Source organism: Scophthalmus maximus, chromosome 2 (assembly GCF_022379125.1).
Source record: "Scophthalmus maximus strain ysfricsl-2021 chromosome 2, ASM2237912v1, whole genome shotgun sequence".
NCBI classification, from domain to species: Eukaryota; Metazoa; Chordata; class Actinopteri; order Pleuronectiformes; family Scophthalmidae; genus Scophthalmus; species Scophthalmus maximus.
The window spans coordinates 16574813-16590709 of NC_061516.1; the positions used below are offsets into that span (position 1 = coordinate 16574813).

At 42.7% G+C, this 15897-nt stretch overlaps 2 protein-coding genes and 1 long non-coding RNA gene across 3 annotated transcripts; 2 read left to right on the plus strand and 1 right to left on the minus strand.

Moving 5' to 3' along the window:
* Positions 1 to 654: 654 nt before the first annotated feature.
* Positions 655 to 5312, plus strand: chek1 (checkpoint kinase 1). The gene is made up of 14 exons (XM_035626440.2): positions 655 to 809; positions 1014 to 1079; positions 1511 to 1625; positions 1777 to 1885; positions 2310 to 2374; positions 2454 to 2523; positions 2623 to 2811; positions 3273 to 3377; positions 3467 to 3550; positions 3640 to 3724; positions 3803 to 3971; positions 4115 to 4246; positions 4440 to 4541; positions 4955 to 5312. The coding sequence occupies exons 2-14, from the start codon at positions 1015 to 1017 to the stop codon at positions 5048 to 5050; spliced, it is 1386 nt and encodes a 461-aa protein (XP_035482333.1). The 5' UTR covers positions 655 to 809; position 1014; the 3' UTR covers positions 5051 to 5312.
* A 59-nt stretch (positions 5313 to 5371) lies between these two features.
* On the minus strand, positions 5372 to 13629 carry LOC118301185 (V-set and immunoglobulin domain-containing protein 10-like 2). Its single transcript, XM_035626437.2, has 12 exons — positions 13318 to 13629; positions 12049 to 12402; positions 11011 to 11286; positions 10568 to 10843; positions 9366 to 9653; positions 9016 to 9273; positions 8631 to 8921; positions 7680 to 8033; positions 6539 to 6661; positions 6422 to 6446; positions 6198 to 6298; positions 5372 to 5735 (listed from the first exon to the last, which is right to left on the minus strand). Exons 1-12 carry the CDS (start codon positions 13385 to 13387, stop codon positions 5590 to 5592), a joined length of 2562 nt encoding a protein of 853 aa, XP_035482330.2. The 5' UTR covers positions 13388 to 13629; the 3' UTR covers positions 5372 to 5589.
* On the plus strand, positions 10474 to 13738 carry LOC118301187. The gene is made up of 5 exons (XR_004790242.2): positions 10474 to 10549; positions 10633 to 10911; positions 11142 to 11266; positions 13496 to 13598; positions 13686 to 13738. It is a non-coding gene; the product is annotated as an uncharacterized LOC118301187 (long non-coding RNA).
* The last annotated feature ends 2159 nt before the right edge of the window (positions 13739 to 15897 follow it).

Below are 15897 nucleotides of genomic sequence, written 5' to 3' on the forward strand. Positions count from 1 at the left end.
GTACACATGATCTAATCTACTCCTATTCCTATTAAATTGATTGAAAACATTCATGCCTCCAAGGCCATGAACACGTTGACCCCATGGCCTCTCCTCTAGCGCCTCCCTCTGGAACAACTACACTACTAGGAAGAGATTATCGTTAGTATTTGTGGCATGTAATAATATAGACTGCAAGGCCTGAATAAACAGAATATGTTTTAAACTTAAATAAATAAATAAACTTAAACTAATACTAGCGACATCTGTAGAGCGAAAAAAATATATATATACGTCAAGGAATTGGCATTTTTGTACACTATTGTCGTTTCTCAATTAAAAGTGGAGGGGGGGCACAACTTCAACTGCAATAACAAACTGTGCAATATTTATATTTATTCTCCATGTGTAACTATTGCTACTGCTCTGTATATAGTATTTACATATCTTTTTTATATTTTCTGCTTTGTACATACCAATTGCTTTTTAAAATTTCCTTCTATATTCTTCTGTCCACTTTGTTGCTATACTGCCCAAATTTCCCCATTGTGGGACGAATAAAGGTTTATCTTATCCTAGCTTAAAAACCTGTAGGAGTGAACTGACACCAACAGGGGGCGATAAAGCAACGCTGAGGTGAGCAGATGCCGTTAAACCCCAGAGAAGAAAGTGGAAAATGCGGAAGTGACGAACATGTCGGAAGTAAGAAAAACAACAACGCGCCAAATTTGTCGTAGCTTCATCCCAGTCGCTGCCTCAGACCTCGGACACTTGATAAAGTCCGTCTGATACACTTGAGATAATCGTTGCCGGGCGAGGAGACGCTGCAGGTGAGCCGGTTGTTAAACTGCGAGTCGGCGACAACTTGTGTTTTTGTGTCGATGGTTCTGTTTAGTTCAGCGCATCATGTATGACGTAATGCTGAATATGACAATGAACAGGAGTGACATGATCTGTGTGAGGTGAAATAAGAGGGTATATTATTATTGAAAAAGTTCTGTGTGTCTGTGTATTTCTGTTTTTTTTTTTTTTAGCATGGCGGTGCCTTTTGTGCAGGGCTGGGACCTCGTTCAGACTCTGGGAGAAGGAGCCTACGGAGAGTAAGAAGCCTTGATGGATTTGTTCCATTCGGTCAGAGGAATAAAGAAATACTTGAATAGATCACAAGACGTTAAACTATTTTGGTTTTGCAGTTTGCTCTCAACAGGACCTCTGAGAGAGTTTTTAAGTTGAATACTCCAGAAATCAAATGAGCTAACTTGAGATTAAAGGTACACACACAGGAAGAGAAACAAAATATCTCCTCTGCATCTGCATGTTATTCTCACAAAATTGATTTTATTCATGTTAAACATCCCAGTCTTGTCATAAACCATAAAATAAAATACTCAATTAGGTTTGTCAGTTAAAATCTTGCCCAGTCCCTACAGGGAGAGCTGTCCATCTCAGCCTTTAGTCGTCTGTAGTGTCATCTGTCGCCTGGTCCTCTGTGATGGAACCCGTCTCGTCTCTTTGTGCTCCTGCGTCTCAGGGTGAGGCTGCTGGTGAACAGGCAGACGGAGGAGGCCGTAGCGGTGAAGGTGATCGATACGTCGCAGGCTAAGGAGTGTGCTGAAAATGTCAAGAAGGAGGTGTGCGTCCATAAGGTAAGTCGGCCAGCGGTTACTCTCTGAAGTGTGAAATGCTTGAGCTTTGAAATAAGAATTCAACTTTTAAAAACCAGAAACATTGGTTGTAACTAGCACCGCTTTGCGAGACCTGCGAGTGCACTTAACGCTGTTCTCTCCTGTTCTGTAGGTGCTGAACCATTCCAACATTGTGCGTTTCTTTGGCCATCGGAAGGAAGGAGTGACGGTGTACCTCTTCCTGGAGTACTGCACCGGAGGAGAGCTGTTCGACCGAATCGGTGAGACACACTCCCTAGAAGGGTGTGACCAAAAGTCTGATAGCTTTGTTATTAAATACGACTTTTTAAATTAAATTATTCTCTTTAAAAATTAATAATAATGCCAAGAATCACAAATATTCCGTTTCAGGTCATTTAATAAAATAAATAAATCAATATTATCAGTTATTTACTGTCTTACCTGACTCATAGATAATTATTGAGTCAATATTTTTTGATTTAAGATTTTCTGGACGAATGGGTCAAAATATTATCCCTTTCCCCCTGTGTCCAATAAAATTAATGTACATAACACAAATGTATAAATTTCATAGTGTCAGTGGATATTTAAATGCCAATATCAGCCTGTTCACCAGTCTTCTGCTGCTCTGGATGGTTGACTGTTCATTCAGGTTATTGAAATGTTCTCTCACTTTCACTTTAGAGCCCGACGTTGGGATGCAAGAGAAAGACGCTCACAAGTTCTTCCAGCAGCTAATAGCGGCCGTGGTGAGTGAAACAGATCTTTGCGTTGATGTGCTCTCCGGCTGTTGGTGCTGTTATTAAACTCACGGTTGCACTTATGCAGGAGTACCTCCACGGTATTGGCATCACCCATCGAGACATAAAGCCAGAGAACATTTTACTAGATGACAAAGGTGAGGAAGTGTGATGTGTATCCATGTGTAAAAGAAAACTTTTATTTTTTATTTTTTTAATTATTTTAACCATCATCTGCTGCTCTTCTTTACCTTTAGATAACCTGAAGCTGACGGACTTTGGCCTGGCCACCATGTTTCGTTTCAAAGGACGGGAGCGTCTTCTGAATCGACTCTGTGGGACGCTTCCCTACGTGGCCCCGGAGCTTCTCGGCCAACCGGAGTACAAGGCTCAGCCTGCAGATATATGGGCTTGTGGGATAGTCCTCACTGCCATGCTGGCTGGAGGTATAATCACAAAGTATTTGTTTACAGGCGGTAGACACAGTTTCATACCCGACAGAATGCAATAGCCTTGGACCTGTGAAGGTTACGTCTGTTGGAGAGAATTTGGGATTCTTTTTTACGGGTTGTCTGTCCGAATCCTTCGTCTGTCCCTCTCATTCTTATGAATGCATTATGGGAGCGCCATGAGGGAATATCTTTAAATTTGGCAAAACGTTCACTTGCACTCAAGGATGAACTGATGACAATTTGGTTGCCACAGTGTCAGACTTTGAGCCACTGATACAACATATTACATACTATAAAACAAATAAATGCCTCGACTGCGAGATGTTGATGTAATTGGAACAAGGTCAATCAGATGTTTTCCACAACACACAATAACAAATAATGTAAAATCAGTCTGGCTCCAGATCAGCTCTGTGACATTATTGTCGCTGTCTTTGTGTCGCTTCTCTGTAAAGAGTTACCATGGGACCAGCCCACCGAGAGCTGTCAAGAGTATTCAGATTGGGTCCAAAAGAAAACCTACCTACCCCCTTGGAAGAAAATACAACCAACGCCTCTTAGTGAGTTTCAGATCATATAAGATTAAATACAACCATATTCTAAATGGTCCTGAAGTTTCATTCAATTCACATGCAACTTTTCTCTTCAGGTTTGTTGTCCAAACTACTGCTGGCCAGTCCAGATGCACGCATCACCATCGCAGACATACAGAAAGACCGCTGGTTTACTCATGGCAAGTCTCGGTATCAGGACAAAAAATAATCAGTTGAACTTTTAAGTTAATTGTTCAATGGACTGATTTCTGTCTGTGGTTCTCTGCAGGTGTAAAGCAACCGACAGGTTCTCTGGGCTCCGGAGGAAACAAACTTCTTAGATCAGATATGGGACTCAAATCCCGGGCCAACAGGTCAGAGCTTTGTGTCTCTCTTTTTTATTTGATGTACTTTGCCGCTCTAATCCTAACGCCACATTCCTCCCTCCGTAGCGATGACAGGATGCAGTTTTCCAGCTCTCAGCCTGATCTTGCAGCAGGAGCCTGGGAAGCCATGTTGTTAATCAGTCAGACCGACGGTCAAGTCAGCTTCTCCCAGCCGACCAAGCCGGAGCACATGTTGCTGGGTAGTCAACTACTGGGCACACCGGGAGCCAGTCAGGTAAGTCACATGTTCAGTGCTCCATCAATTTGTTTTTGTTTCATAATACTTGTGGAAAAAAAATATGTTGGTCCTGTAATCAGACTGTTCTCCTTTTTAAATGTGTCAAAATCTATAAATGCATGTGATTTCCCATTGTGCAGTCGCCTTGGCAGAGATTAGTGCGGAGAATGACACGTTTCTTCACGACTGTGAATGCTGATGCCTCATTATCTGCACTGAAAGACGCGTCGGACGGCCTGGCGCTTGTCTTCAAACTCACCTGCGCCAATCAGGTATATATGTACTCCAAGTGGATTTAGATATTTACAGAGCGTCATCACATTCTTTGACATTGAGTAAAACAAAAAAAAAAACACACAAGCTGAATATCTGTTTCAGCTGGTCCCAAGATTAACACACAAGCCCCCTGCAGCTGTTTGGGACCATAATACACTTAAGGTGAATGAACTGCTCTCTGCCCTTTAGGTGACGGTGAGCACGCTGGACAAGCGCAATAACAAACTCATCTTCAAAGTCCATTTGATAGAGATGAATCATAGAGTGCTGCTGGACTTCAGACTGTCGAAGGTGGGTTGTAGCCTTTGTGCAATGTTTCAGTGCAATGTTTGTAATATAAATAATCCTTTACCAAATTAAGGTTGAGAGATAATATTCTCTCCATATTCAGAGAAGATAAAATAATAATTCAGGTGTTACCTTTTATGAGTCAGCAGAAATAACTTTATTTAGATTTGTTTTCTTCTTGTGGATCCATGTGGAACAGTAGATGCAGGATAACAGTCGCCAAAACTGTTGCCGCTCTCAGTCCATACAACTTTAATTTTTTACACCTCTTGGTTCATACGCAAAACATTTTATTCTGACGACATAACACAACAAGTGAAAGGCATCGGCTGTGACTCTAAGAGTAGATTTAGTTCACTGTGTGAGAGCATGTTTTCATTAGAAGGATGTTGACGTGCGTGTCTGTGTGTTTCCAGGGCGACGGTCTGGAGTTTAAACGTCTATTTGTGAAGATAAAACAGAAGCTTGGTGACATCGTCAGCAATCAGAAGGTTTTGCTTCCCATCACATGAGCGGGACGACCTCACAGTTTCTGGTACAAACACACTGCCATTGGACATTGGAGAAAAAACCTGTACATATTTAGCCGTTGTGTTGATGTTTTAAACATGTCCTGCTGTTTGTCTCTATGCGTGTCTGGTTCTTGTTTTTTTTGTATCATGTGAGATGAAGTTAAGTGTTAGATGTCTCCATGCTCTCACTTCATGATCTGTTCTGATGATGTCATGATACAGTCCCAAGTCGTGAATAAATTATTAAAAGACGAGCATTGCACATAGAGGTTCTGTGATAAATGCACACAATTAGGAGGACAAGTAAAAGACAACGATCACTTCACGGCTGGATATTATTTAATGTAGAAATTATAGTGCCTATGTCCAGGCTTTAAATAAGGGTTTGACCAAATTTTATAGCCAAAGATTCATGAGGACATTTCTGTTATTGTAGTTGAGATCAGATTAAAGTGACAGGCTTGATTGCGCAAACTACCTGTCTACAAAAAAAGAAAAATCCTGGTTAAATTACAACTGAAGGTGTCTGTGTTAAATGACTATGAGCCCGTGGCCTTGACGGTGATGGTGACGCTGACGGGCTCGTTGTCGTCTCCAGGGTGAGGAGCTTGGCAGGCGGTGGGGGCGGAACTCTGGGTGGAGGTGGTGAGTGGTGAAGCTGCCCGGGGTAAAGACAAGGTCGGACCTGGAACAGACCAGCATCAAGGTTCAGCATCAGGCAGACGAGCAATAAAATTTTTTGGGGAGTAAAATCATAAAATATGATGAGATGATGACAACTTCTGTGCAGACACTCAGCCTGTGTCTCACCTTGAGCAGTCTGCTAGTGGAGGATTTCTACAATACAAAAATGTATCAAAATGGGTAGTTTGGAGTTGATATAGTCCAGCTGGATCACTTTGAGTCATGAATAGTTTTTAAATCATTACAAAGAAGGAAATAACAATGGTCTTTGGCAAATGTCAAAAATTCCCTGCCAGGTGGAAGGGGCATGTCATTGTCCGTCTTGGCAGGCTAAGCTCCAGTAGGAAGACATGGAGGGGGGGAAAGCAATTCAAAGAATCCAACAAATCCTAAAATATCTATGTCCAAATGATTGTGGGCGCCCTGACATTTATATGAATGTGTGTTTGATGTGGGTTCTTGCCTGGGCTGGATGTTCCAACAATCTCCTCTATTCCTCCTTCTGAGCCGCCGACCACTTCATCCTCTGGGAAGTTGATGTTTTCCCTTGACTGGCTGTGCTGCCTGGACACACCGAATCAAACAAACACTTTGAACTGCATGTCTTTACACATAATTAGCCGTGGACATCATTACAAACTGCTAGTTATTTGTTGTTGGTGTATAGACGGATATACAGATACTTACGAGCCGAACAACATGTCATGTAGTCCTGTGGGGGACACGCACAACATCAACGCCACGTAATGGGACAAACGCTTTCTTCATAGAATTCATTAGGATGTTGGTGTGTGCAGGACTCACGAGGACTGTTGTTGCGGTTGCGGATTATGTACATGAGCAGCAGAGCCGTGAGGAGGGCTGCGAAGAGCATTCCGCCGATAGCTGCGCCAATCACAGCAGGATACATGTTGTAGCTCGGCTCCGCTGCAACACATCACAGTTACACATTGCAAAACAGTATGCCTCTGACAAAATGCACAGTCTTGTCTTTCCATCACGTTTCATCCCCATCAAGTGGTTTTCAACCCATGTCTGTGTTATTCATGTGACACAGAATGTTGGGAAACTTTAAATTTGTTCTTTTGCTTTGTTTCTCAAGAAGTTTGGCTGACAAAAATCCTGAAATTGAGGCGAAACTGTGAGTTTTAAAAGAGGGGAAAACACTTTTTTTTCTAATAAATGTTGAATTTGAAAGCAACACTGCTTTGCTACTTTGTCAGGTGTGACCAGTTTTTGTAAATATTTAGGCAGCTAATGTTGTTTAACTGACATTATGGATTCAGGCCGCTGACCTCTGACTTTAATTGTCTCATGGTACTACACCGTGTTCCATCCTTTATATCATCCCATAATTGTGACTTTTGGATGCAGTGGCTGCTATCCAGCAGAAGTTCCATAGGTTGGCCTTAAGGTAAACCCCTGTTTACTGATTCATTGAAAGTACAGGGTTGAAAACCACTGTCCTATCCCCCTGATACCTGACTTACAAGCCTTTCTATGCCCCTAAACAATCAATTGGCTTGGTTTGATCAGATCCTACCACACATGGTACGATTATCACAGAGAATTTGCAAGAAGAAGCACACAGGGCCAGTTTGAGGGAAAGGTGAGGAAGGAGGTAAGGAGGAAGTTGACAGGGGAGGTGAAGTGAGGCGGTGTGTATAATTGTGATTGTAATTGTGGTTTTTGAGTCGTTCACCTAAGTGGATAACACAAAAAGAAACACAGAAAGGTTAGACTGTCATCAAAGTCACTGTCATTGCAATCAGAGCATCAACAATGTTTGAATAACCTAACTCACCAGAGAGAATTTCACATTATTGTTTCTTCTGTCTTTTTGCTGATTTTTTTTAAGATCGGTTTCTTAAGACATCCCTAACTCAAGCACCCGTCTTTGCCCCAAATCTGACCACTTTTTCCTCACTATGCATACGTACTATACCTGGAGTCTTTGCTGCAGAGGGGTGTCCATTGGTGCGGTGGTTGACCGGTGTGACGCGGAACTGGTAGGTAATGGTCGGTGTTAGTCTCACTACTGTATGACTTCTGACGTCCGGGTCTTGGATGATGTTACGCTGCCAGACTGGTGCACCAATCCTCTCCTCCGTTTCCGCTTTTGAATCATTGCTGCTGCCTCTCCTTCCCTGTTTCTCCGACACCCATCTGTGCTCCAGGATGAAACCCGTCCAACCTCCCTGCTCCTCGTTCTGTACCTGCCACTCCAGCTCCACCTCGTTACGCTGTCGGCTGTTGTACAGCACTTTGACGAGGGTCGCGTTGGGTGGCATGGGGTGCCCTGGGAGTAAGCAAAAACACTCCTGTATGACATGTGTCTGTCAGCTTGTGGACTTTGGTCCAGACCAGAATATCTCACCAAATATTGGATGGATCTTCACGAAATTGCCAATAACATTTGTGTTCACCTGAATTGTATCTTGTTGGTGGTCTCACTCGCTTTTAGTCTAACACCACCACTAGGTCAAAACCGTTGTTTAGCTTTTTAAATATTTTGTCCTAGCCTACCTTGGCTATTTTAAACACCTGTAAAGCTCATTCATTAACATCTTACACCTCATTAGTTTGATTTTAAAAATATTTATCAAAGTTTATCGTGTTTTTAAGGGTTGTGATTTGTGTTGCTTGGTTGCATGCTGTAACTCGCAGGTTACCCAACTTGACAAAGTTATCCTCCCAGAAAATAATTAGTCTGATCTGTACGTCTACCCTCCATAAGTTTTTATGCTAATCTGAGCTCATCAGCAGCTTTATAAACATGAGAAAGGTATCAACCTTATCATATAACATCCTACAAGACAGCTGTTAAATGCATTTTCCAAGATGACAAAATATTGAGACGCTCTGAAGGATAAGAAAAAAGAAAACAATTTCTTACTCTTGATCACTAAAGTGACATTGATTTCAGTTCCTCCAACTGCATTGGAAGTGGTGCATCTGTACTCGCCACTGTCTTGAATCTCATCCGTGTCTCTCACAGTCAGGTTGGCCCACGCAGATGTTTGCAGGAGGTTGTACTTCGTGGTTTCTCGGACGTCCACACCCTGGTTGTTAAACCAGGTGATTTCACTGACCGGAAGATAGTTGGCTCTCAGGTTGCAGGTGAGCTGGACGTCACTCCCCTCATACACAGACACTACTCTGCGCTGCGTCAGCAGCACGGGGGCTTCTGCAGGTGACAAGTGAATTATAAAATGAATGAAGTCATAAGCCATGTCCGCTATTTGTCGGAGGCTATGGTGTCTTTGACAATGTGCACTGACCCAGTGTGAGCCTGCAGGTCTTGGTTTGGACCAGGAGCGGATGCTGAGCATGGCAGGTGTACGGCTTCCCGCTGCGAGCGGTGCCATAGCGAAGGATCAGGATGTTGGAGTTTTCTTCCCCACCTTTGACCTGGCCACCTGGGCCCTCCCACCACACCAGGGCTTTTGGGGCCCCTCCGTCCCAGGAGCAGGACAGCATCAGATACTGCTGGTTGTTCGTCACATAGGCAAAACACACTGGCTCTGCAGGGGGAACGTCTGGTTGAGGAGAGTTTCAAGGCACGTGTGAGAGGTTTGACAGTGAGCGATACAAAAACAAACATGTCTCTATTCCCATTTGTGATTCTTACATGTGCGTGTGCTGCACTCTGTCAACTGTTTGAGAGCCGGGTGTGAGCCCTTGCATGTAAAAGAGCTGTTGTTGGAAGTCGGGCCTTCAGGTGGCAGCAAGACAGCAGTGTTGGTCAGTGGATCTGTTTGCTGCCCCGTGTCGGCCTCATCTCGTCCCAGTCGTTTCAGGTCTCCGCTCCAGTGGAGGGAGGCGGAGGGGAAACCACCAGGCCAGGAGCAGAGCAGCCTCAGGGAGGTGTGATTCAGAGCCGGCTGCACAGAACAGGAGGGGGAGCCATCGGGCGGGTCTGTGGAGATAAGATACAGCGTAGCAAGGGAAAGATGTGCAAAGTGGGGGTTTCATGAGGTCGTCAGGGCCTCTGGGGATACAATATTGAGGATTTGGTATGTTTGGTAGGAATCATCTTACCAGATTTATAGAAGAATAATATGCTTTTCATTAGATTTCTTTTTACTTGCAACCTATTCTTATAATAGAGCTGGGGAACAGGCACATTTCAAGTCATGACTACATGAATTTTCTAATCTGAAAGATGCATATGAATAGACAATGCACTCTGTATCTCTCTTGGGTAATGTAATTTTTTTAGATCAGATACATTTTCTGAGTGAATGGCTGAACAGCAGAAACTCAGCAAAACCAAACACGAGAGTAAAATGACAAGCACTGGCTTTGTGGCCAACCAACGCTTGGCATGGCTGTGACATCACAGCAAGGTACCTGACGGAGAGTCCCATCAACTTCCCAGATGGCCCGATCAGGAGGATAGGACTGCGGTACTTCCACACTCTCACTGCGGTGTGTTCGTGTGTAGGTGTTTTGAAGTATTCAGAGCTTGAAATAAGAGATTTGATGTACTGAATGGAGGAAGAATGTTTAAAACAGAAAAACAGAGGAAGCAAAGGAGGTTTTTGACTAACACTGAAAACAGGAAAGGTGTCCTTGAAAACAAATTTGGGAAATCCAGTGTTCTTGTAAAAAAAAAAAAAAAAAAAAAATTCAAAGGTGATTAAGAACCGTTGTTTTCTTTGTCTTGTACTATCAATGTCAAATGTGAACACTGTAATCACACGTCAGTCTTTTACAACTCTTGCCATTTGCAGTACCAAGACAGAAGAACACAGGTCAGGACTGAGTGGAGAGGTCAACAGAGGAGTAGAAGGATTGCTGACATGGTCCAAGGTCAGAGGTCACACTCACAGTAGACAGTCAGGCTGATGGTCTTTTTGGACCGCGTGTTGAGGTACGTGTTCTGTGCCAAGCAGGCGTAGTCACCGGTGTGCATGCGGAGGATCTTGGTGATGGTGAACTGTGGCCCGGAGTAGACCTGGGAGTTGTTGTAGAACCAGACATACTGACTGGCCGGGTTGGACTGGGCTTGACAGAGTAAAGAAACAGTCTCTCTCTCCAGGGCTGAGTATCCCCGCTCTGTCCTACTGTACGGAGTCACGTCTATCTGTGGAAGGTCTGGGCCAACTGAGGAGAAAGGATATGAACAACAACAAAATTATGATGGACACGGAAACGCAATAGTACATACGCAGGTGAGCAACCTCATGTTAGTCTCTGAAGAACATACGTTTCTACACCGCAACAATTCATGATTTTTAAAAGGTGAAAGTGATCATCCAAAAAATACTCACAGATGGTGTCCAGCCAAAGCCTGTTAGAGTTCTCGCTGTTGACGGCATTGCTGGCCACACAACGGTACCATCCGGTGTGGTTGCGGTTGATGTCGGTCACGTTGATGACGCTGGTGTTTCCCTGTGCAAAGGTGGAAATGTTACCGCTGCGGGTCTCATGTTGCCAGACATATTGGATGGGGCCAGTCCCGTTTTCCAGATTGCAGCGCATCCACATTATGGATCCTTCCACTGGAGACACATCACTCATCAGGAGGTAAGGCTTACTGACGGGTACTGTATTCACAGCAAAGACAGGAAGGTAGAAAATTGCTTAGATAATGTATTGTATTAGTATTTGTAAATGTTTTTTGTATCTGTGTATCCATACAGACCAAGTTACTTTTTCACCTGTAACCTGTAATGGACAACCCATGGCCCCAAGCTGACAGAGGAGCCAAACATTTGTATCTGTCCAAGATTAATTTACTTTATACTTTTGATCCAGTGCTACTCTGGCTTTGTGACTTAGGGTCATAGTTGTAAAATCCAAACCATCCAACAAACAACCACAGGTGATTACACAGGGATGCTCTTTTGTCAAGACAAAGCTGAAAAAAATTTGATCCTGCGAAGACAAAGACATTTTTACACTTTGCTCTTGGAACAGATAAACCAAACACAATACATAAAGCCAATTATTGAGCTCTAGAGATGCTGGTTACATTTCCTCCTGTTTTCAGCCTTAATGATAAGCTAAACAAACTGTCACCTGTTTTTAGCTTCATCTTAAGTGTATCTACACAACTCTTTAGCTTCTAAATTTAAAGGATCCTCATTAAAAAAAAATTGTCACAGGATTATGAAGAAGAAAAAAAGAATATCAACCAAGATCTCAGACTTTTGGATATGAATGTTAGAAACATATATCCAGTATCAGTTGAGCTTTACAATTGTTTGGATATGTGCAGATGTTTATCAACAATAATAAATAACGGTGATGTTGAGTCCCCTCTTGTGCCTCCATCCTAGCTACACCCCTGCTTGTAGGATTCTTACCTCGGACAGTGAGGTGCACGTAGTAGTAGTAGACTATGGGCTCCTGTTCTATGTCATAGAAGGCCTGGCAGGTGAACAGGCCATGTGCAGCCAGGGGCAGTTTCTCGATGCTCACTGCTGCACTGTCTGAGATGATCGTCAGTTGCCCGAGTGTCGGGGCCAAGTTCTGGATCCTTGGTCCTTTCCCCAAATTGTAAACCACAGCCTTTATAGCTTCTGTGCCGGGCTTGGTGAAGCTCCATATGTACATGTCGGGTAAGGTGGTGCCGCACTCAAGGATCACCGCCTTGCCCACCACCCCGTACACATTGGTGTCCTGATACACCACCTCCCCGTTGTGATTGATCTGCAACGCTGGAGGAGAGAGAGGATACACACAATCAAATGTGTGTGTGTGTGTGTATGTGTGTGTGTGCGCGCGGGTGCGTGCATGAAAAAAGAGACGGTCGTGTCATGTGTCCTGCCAGTATGAAATTACAGGATTGATTACACTGCAAGTTTCAGACCGACTGCAATAGATTAATAGGGGATTAGTCCATTTTTTCCAGACTTTATAAACCAGCTTCTATTTATCTGATACCCTTTCACGCACCAAATAGTTTGAAAGTATATGTATCCTACGTTAAAAAAATTGTGCATCACTTATAAAAAAATTACCAAATTGTCCTTGAGGGCAACAAAGTGTGTTCCAGTGTTATACACTAAATCAGAAACAACTCATTACCTGTCAAACAGAGAAAATGCAAAAAGCAGACTGATACGTTGGCTGAGGCGATAAAGCAGTTGATTTTATTTCAGCATAGATGCTATATATTGGTACATTATCAGTGTATATGTTGACCAATGAGTAATAAAAAAAATGCAAGATAGGACAATTGTATTTCTGAGGGATTTATGAAATGGTTATGGTTGTTAGTTTGACCCTCAAAGAGCACTGACATTTTCTAGTTTTTAACGTTAAAATTTCATAAAAACTTTTCATTTATGCTTTATACACACATGTTAAAAAGAATATTGGTGGATGAATTGTAATGAGACAACAGTTTCAAATACCGATACCAGCCACCAGTGTCAAGTCTGTACTTCAAATATAAAATTTGTGCAACAGAATTACCACAGATTCTATTAAAAGTCGATAAAGGTCATTTAGGCCCAGGATTTCTCTTGATTTTTCTGAATATATGCGTCAGGCATTCAAATAATATTCTTATAGAAAACCAGTAATGTACAAAAGTACAAATGAATCCAAAGACATTGTAAAATCCTTACCATACGTCGTAAAGGGGAGCAGGCTGCTGGGTAGAAATAGAAAGGCCAGCCCTAGCAGTTGGGCCACCATGGTATCATGATGATCCTGTGTCTAGCAACCTCTTTACTGCCAAAAAAAATGTAGTGGAGATCATCAAAAGTTTAACCGTTTTCACCATAAAAAGCTTGTTTCCTTCAGATGCCGGAGGTCACGTACGTCCCTCTCTCCGCTCCAGAAGTTTCTTGGAGAGTCCAGTTGCATGCACGGACTTCACTGGACTGAGAGTAGGAAGGGACGCAGGGTGACTAAACTGATTTGGGCTCAATTATTCATGTAGCCTATTTTTCCTTTCTCTCCGTCTCACGATGCCTCTTTCTTTCTCCTACAGGGTTAGAATAACATGAGCTCATCTATTTTACAAGAGAGACTCATAAGTGGACAGGTTAGTCTTTCACACACATACACGCACATGAACATTCCTCCACACAGGACTTGTTTTGAGTGTCTCTCCCTTGAAATATGCAAATAAGCACCCAACACAGAAACATAAATTCATAAAGTACCACGCAAAGATTTTAATGTAATCATGATTTTGCAAATTTTTTCGCCCTCAACTTTTCACACACTTGAAATTTTTAAGGAATTGTGAAAAGTGTGAATGCGGATGAATGCTTCATGCAGATATACATCTCTTTTATTTAGCCTCCTTTACAGTAGAAGCATGCACAAAAAAGAGGGATTAAAAAGGATTTATATCTTAGATTTTCTTTGCCCTTTGGTTTTTTCAATGCTACCTTAAGGACAAAAGAAATGTGTATGGTAAACAAACTGATTTCGGCGGTTGGGAGTCCGGGAGGCATTATTTTATGTAGTTGCAGTAAGGTAAGAAGACATTTCTCTCCGTTTCTAATCGTCTTGGGTGAGTTGTGAAATTAAAGGCTTCAAATTTTTTAATTTCAGAGGTCATGTGAGGACCAGAGAGCAGAGCAAACTCTACTGATGGGATTTGGATTAAAATAGATTTAGAAATCTGGCATCCTGCAGCGACGCTCTGGGTTTTCCTCACAACGCTCTGTGATCTCAACTCTCTGCAGGCCAACATTTAAAGACATAAAAAAAAAAAAAACCTTGCGCACAATCTCATCTCTCGTACACCAATTCTGTTTTTGTGAGCGATAAGTTTATGTTTCCGAATGAGTTTCGGAACAGAGAAAGAGAAGAGGAGGAGGAGGAGGAGGGACTGTTTGAGTGGAACCGTGAGTGTGTAACGTGAGAGGTTTGTCATGAATGAATGCAGGACAGAGATCAGTTTTCCTCACCGGGCAGAGATGAGGACTGAGGTCCACAGAAGTCTCCTGTCTATGTACATTTAAAAATAATAATGCAATCGCAACGCATGTGTGATTACATAAAGAGCATTCATAATAAAACCTCATATGAATATGAAGATGTAATCAAAATGTGTATCTTCAATGGTTTATCACATTGGAACACATGTTAATTAACTTTAAAATCATAACATACTGAGTGCAGAGGCGATATTTTACATAGACATGGATAAACCGTATTTTATAGGAATGATGTGTGCATATTTTCATTACGTGTTCTACTTTCTATTCATATTACAAATGTCTGAAGCTGAAGCTTTATAGCAGCTGCACATTTTAAATCATGAAAGACTCTTAAAGTTGTCTTCCTGAGAAGCAGGACTATGTGAGCAGAACGCTGTGGTTCAGTCTCTGTCAGGCGGTGACACACAGTCTCTCCTGAGCCTCAAGTAAAATGACACCAGCTGAAGTTATTGTCGATCTCATTGTCAGACGTGTTCGGTGGAAAGTGCTATTGTACATCGCAAGAATGGCAAGCAGTCGGTGAAAGCAAGTCATTCGGGGGAAAGCTCTGACAGGAACATAGCCAACAGATTTCGGGCCCACCAGAGGCAGGCAGCACCAGCACGAGGTCGGCTCTCGTAGTGACCCAGTGGTCTCTCGAAAGCCTGCTGTGCGTTGGGGAGACGAGGCTGAGGAGAAGGGAAAACAAAAGTGGCGAGCTCAGGCATGCTTCGCTGCAGGAGCATCAAAGTCTGGGAAAGTCAGTGAATGCCCCATGAGAACTAGACGCAGTGGATTTGTAGCTGCTTGTTTGCACAAGGAGTTGGTGTCCAGGACACTGACTCTGATGGAGAATATGATTTATGGTTTATTGGTTTTATGATTTCACTTGTTTTTCTTTTGGAAACATCAAACAAGGAATGGTGGACATTGGTGGATCAATGATGGAAAACTAACTCCTAGCTATTGTACTTCAACTTCCTTGTAAGGCTGCACTAACTATTCATGACCACTTGGGAGCAGCAGAAACAAACTGTCTTTATCTCTTCTTCATGTTGATAGACAGACCTGTTCGCGTCCATTTGCCTATTTACACATCCAGCTATTACTGGGAAACATTGTCATTCATTTGAAATAATTATTTGCACCCACCTTGTGAATTTAAGTCAAATTTTCACTCTCTTTTAGCTCTGTTTTAGTCTCAACCTGTTCATCCATGATCCATCACCTATACTCCTTATCCTCTGAGGGTCGTGCCGAGGTGCTGGA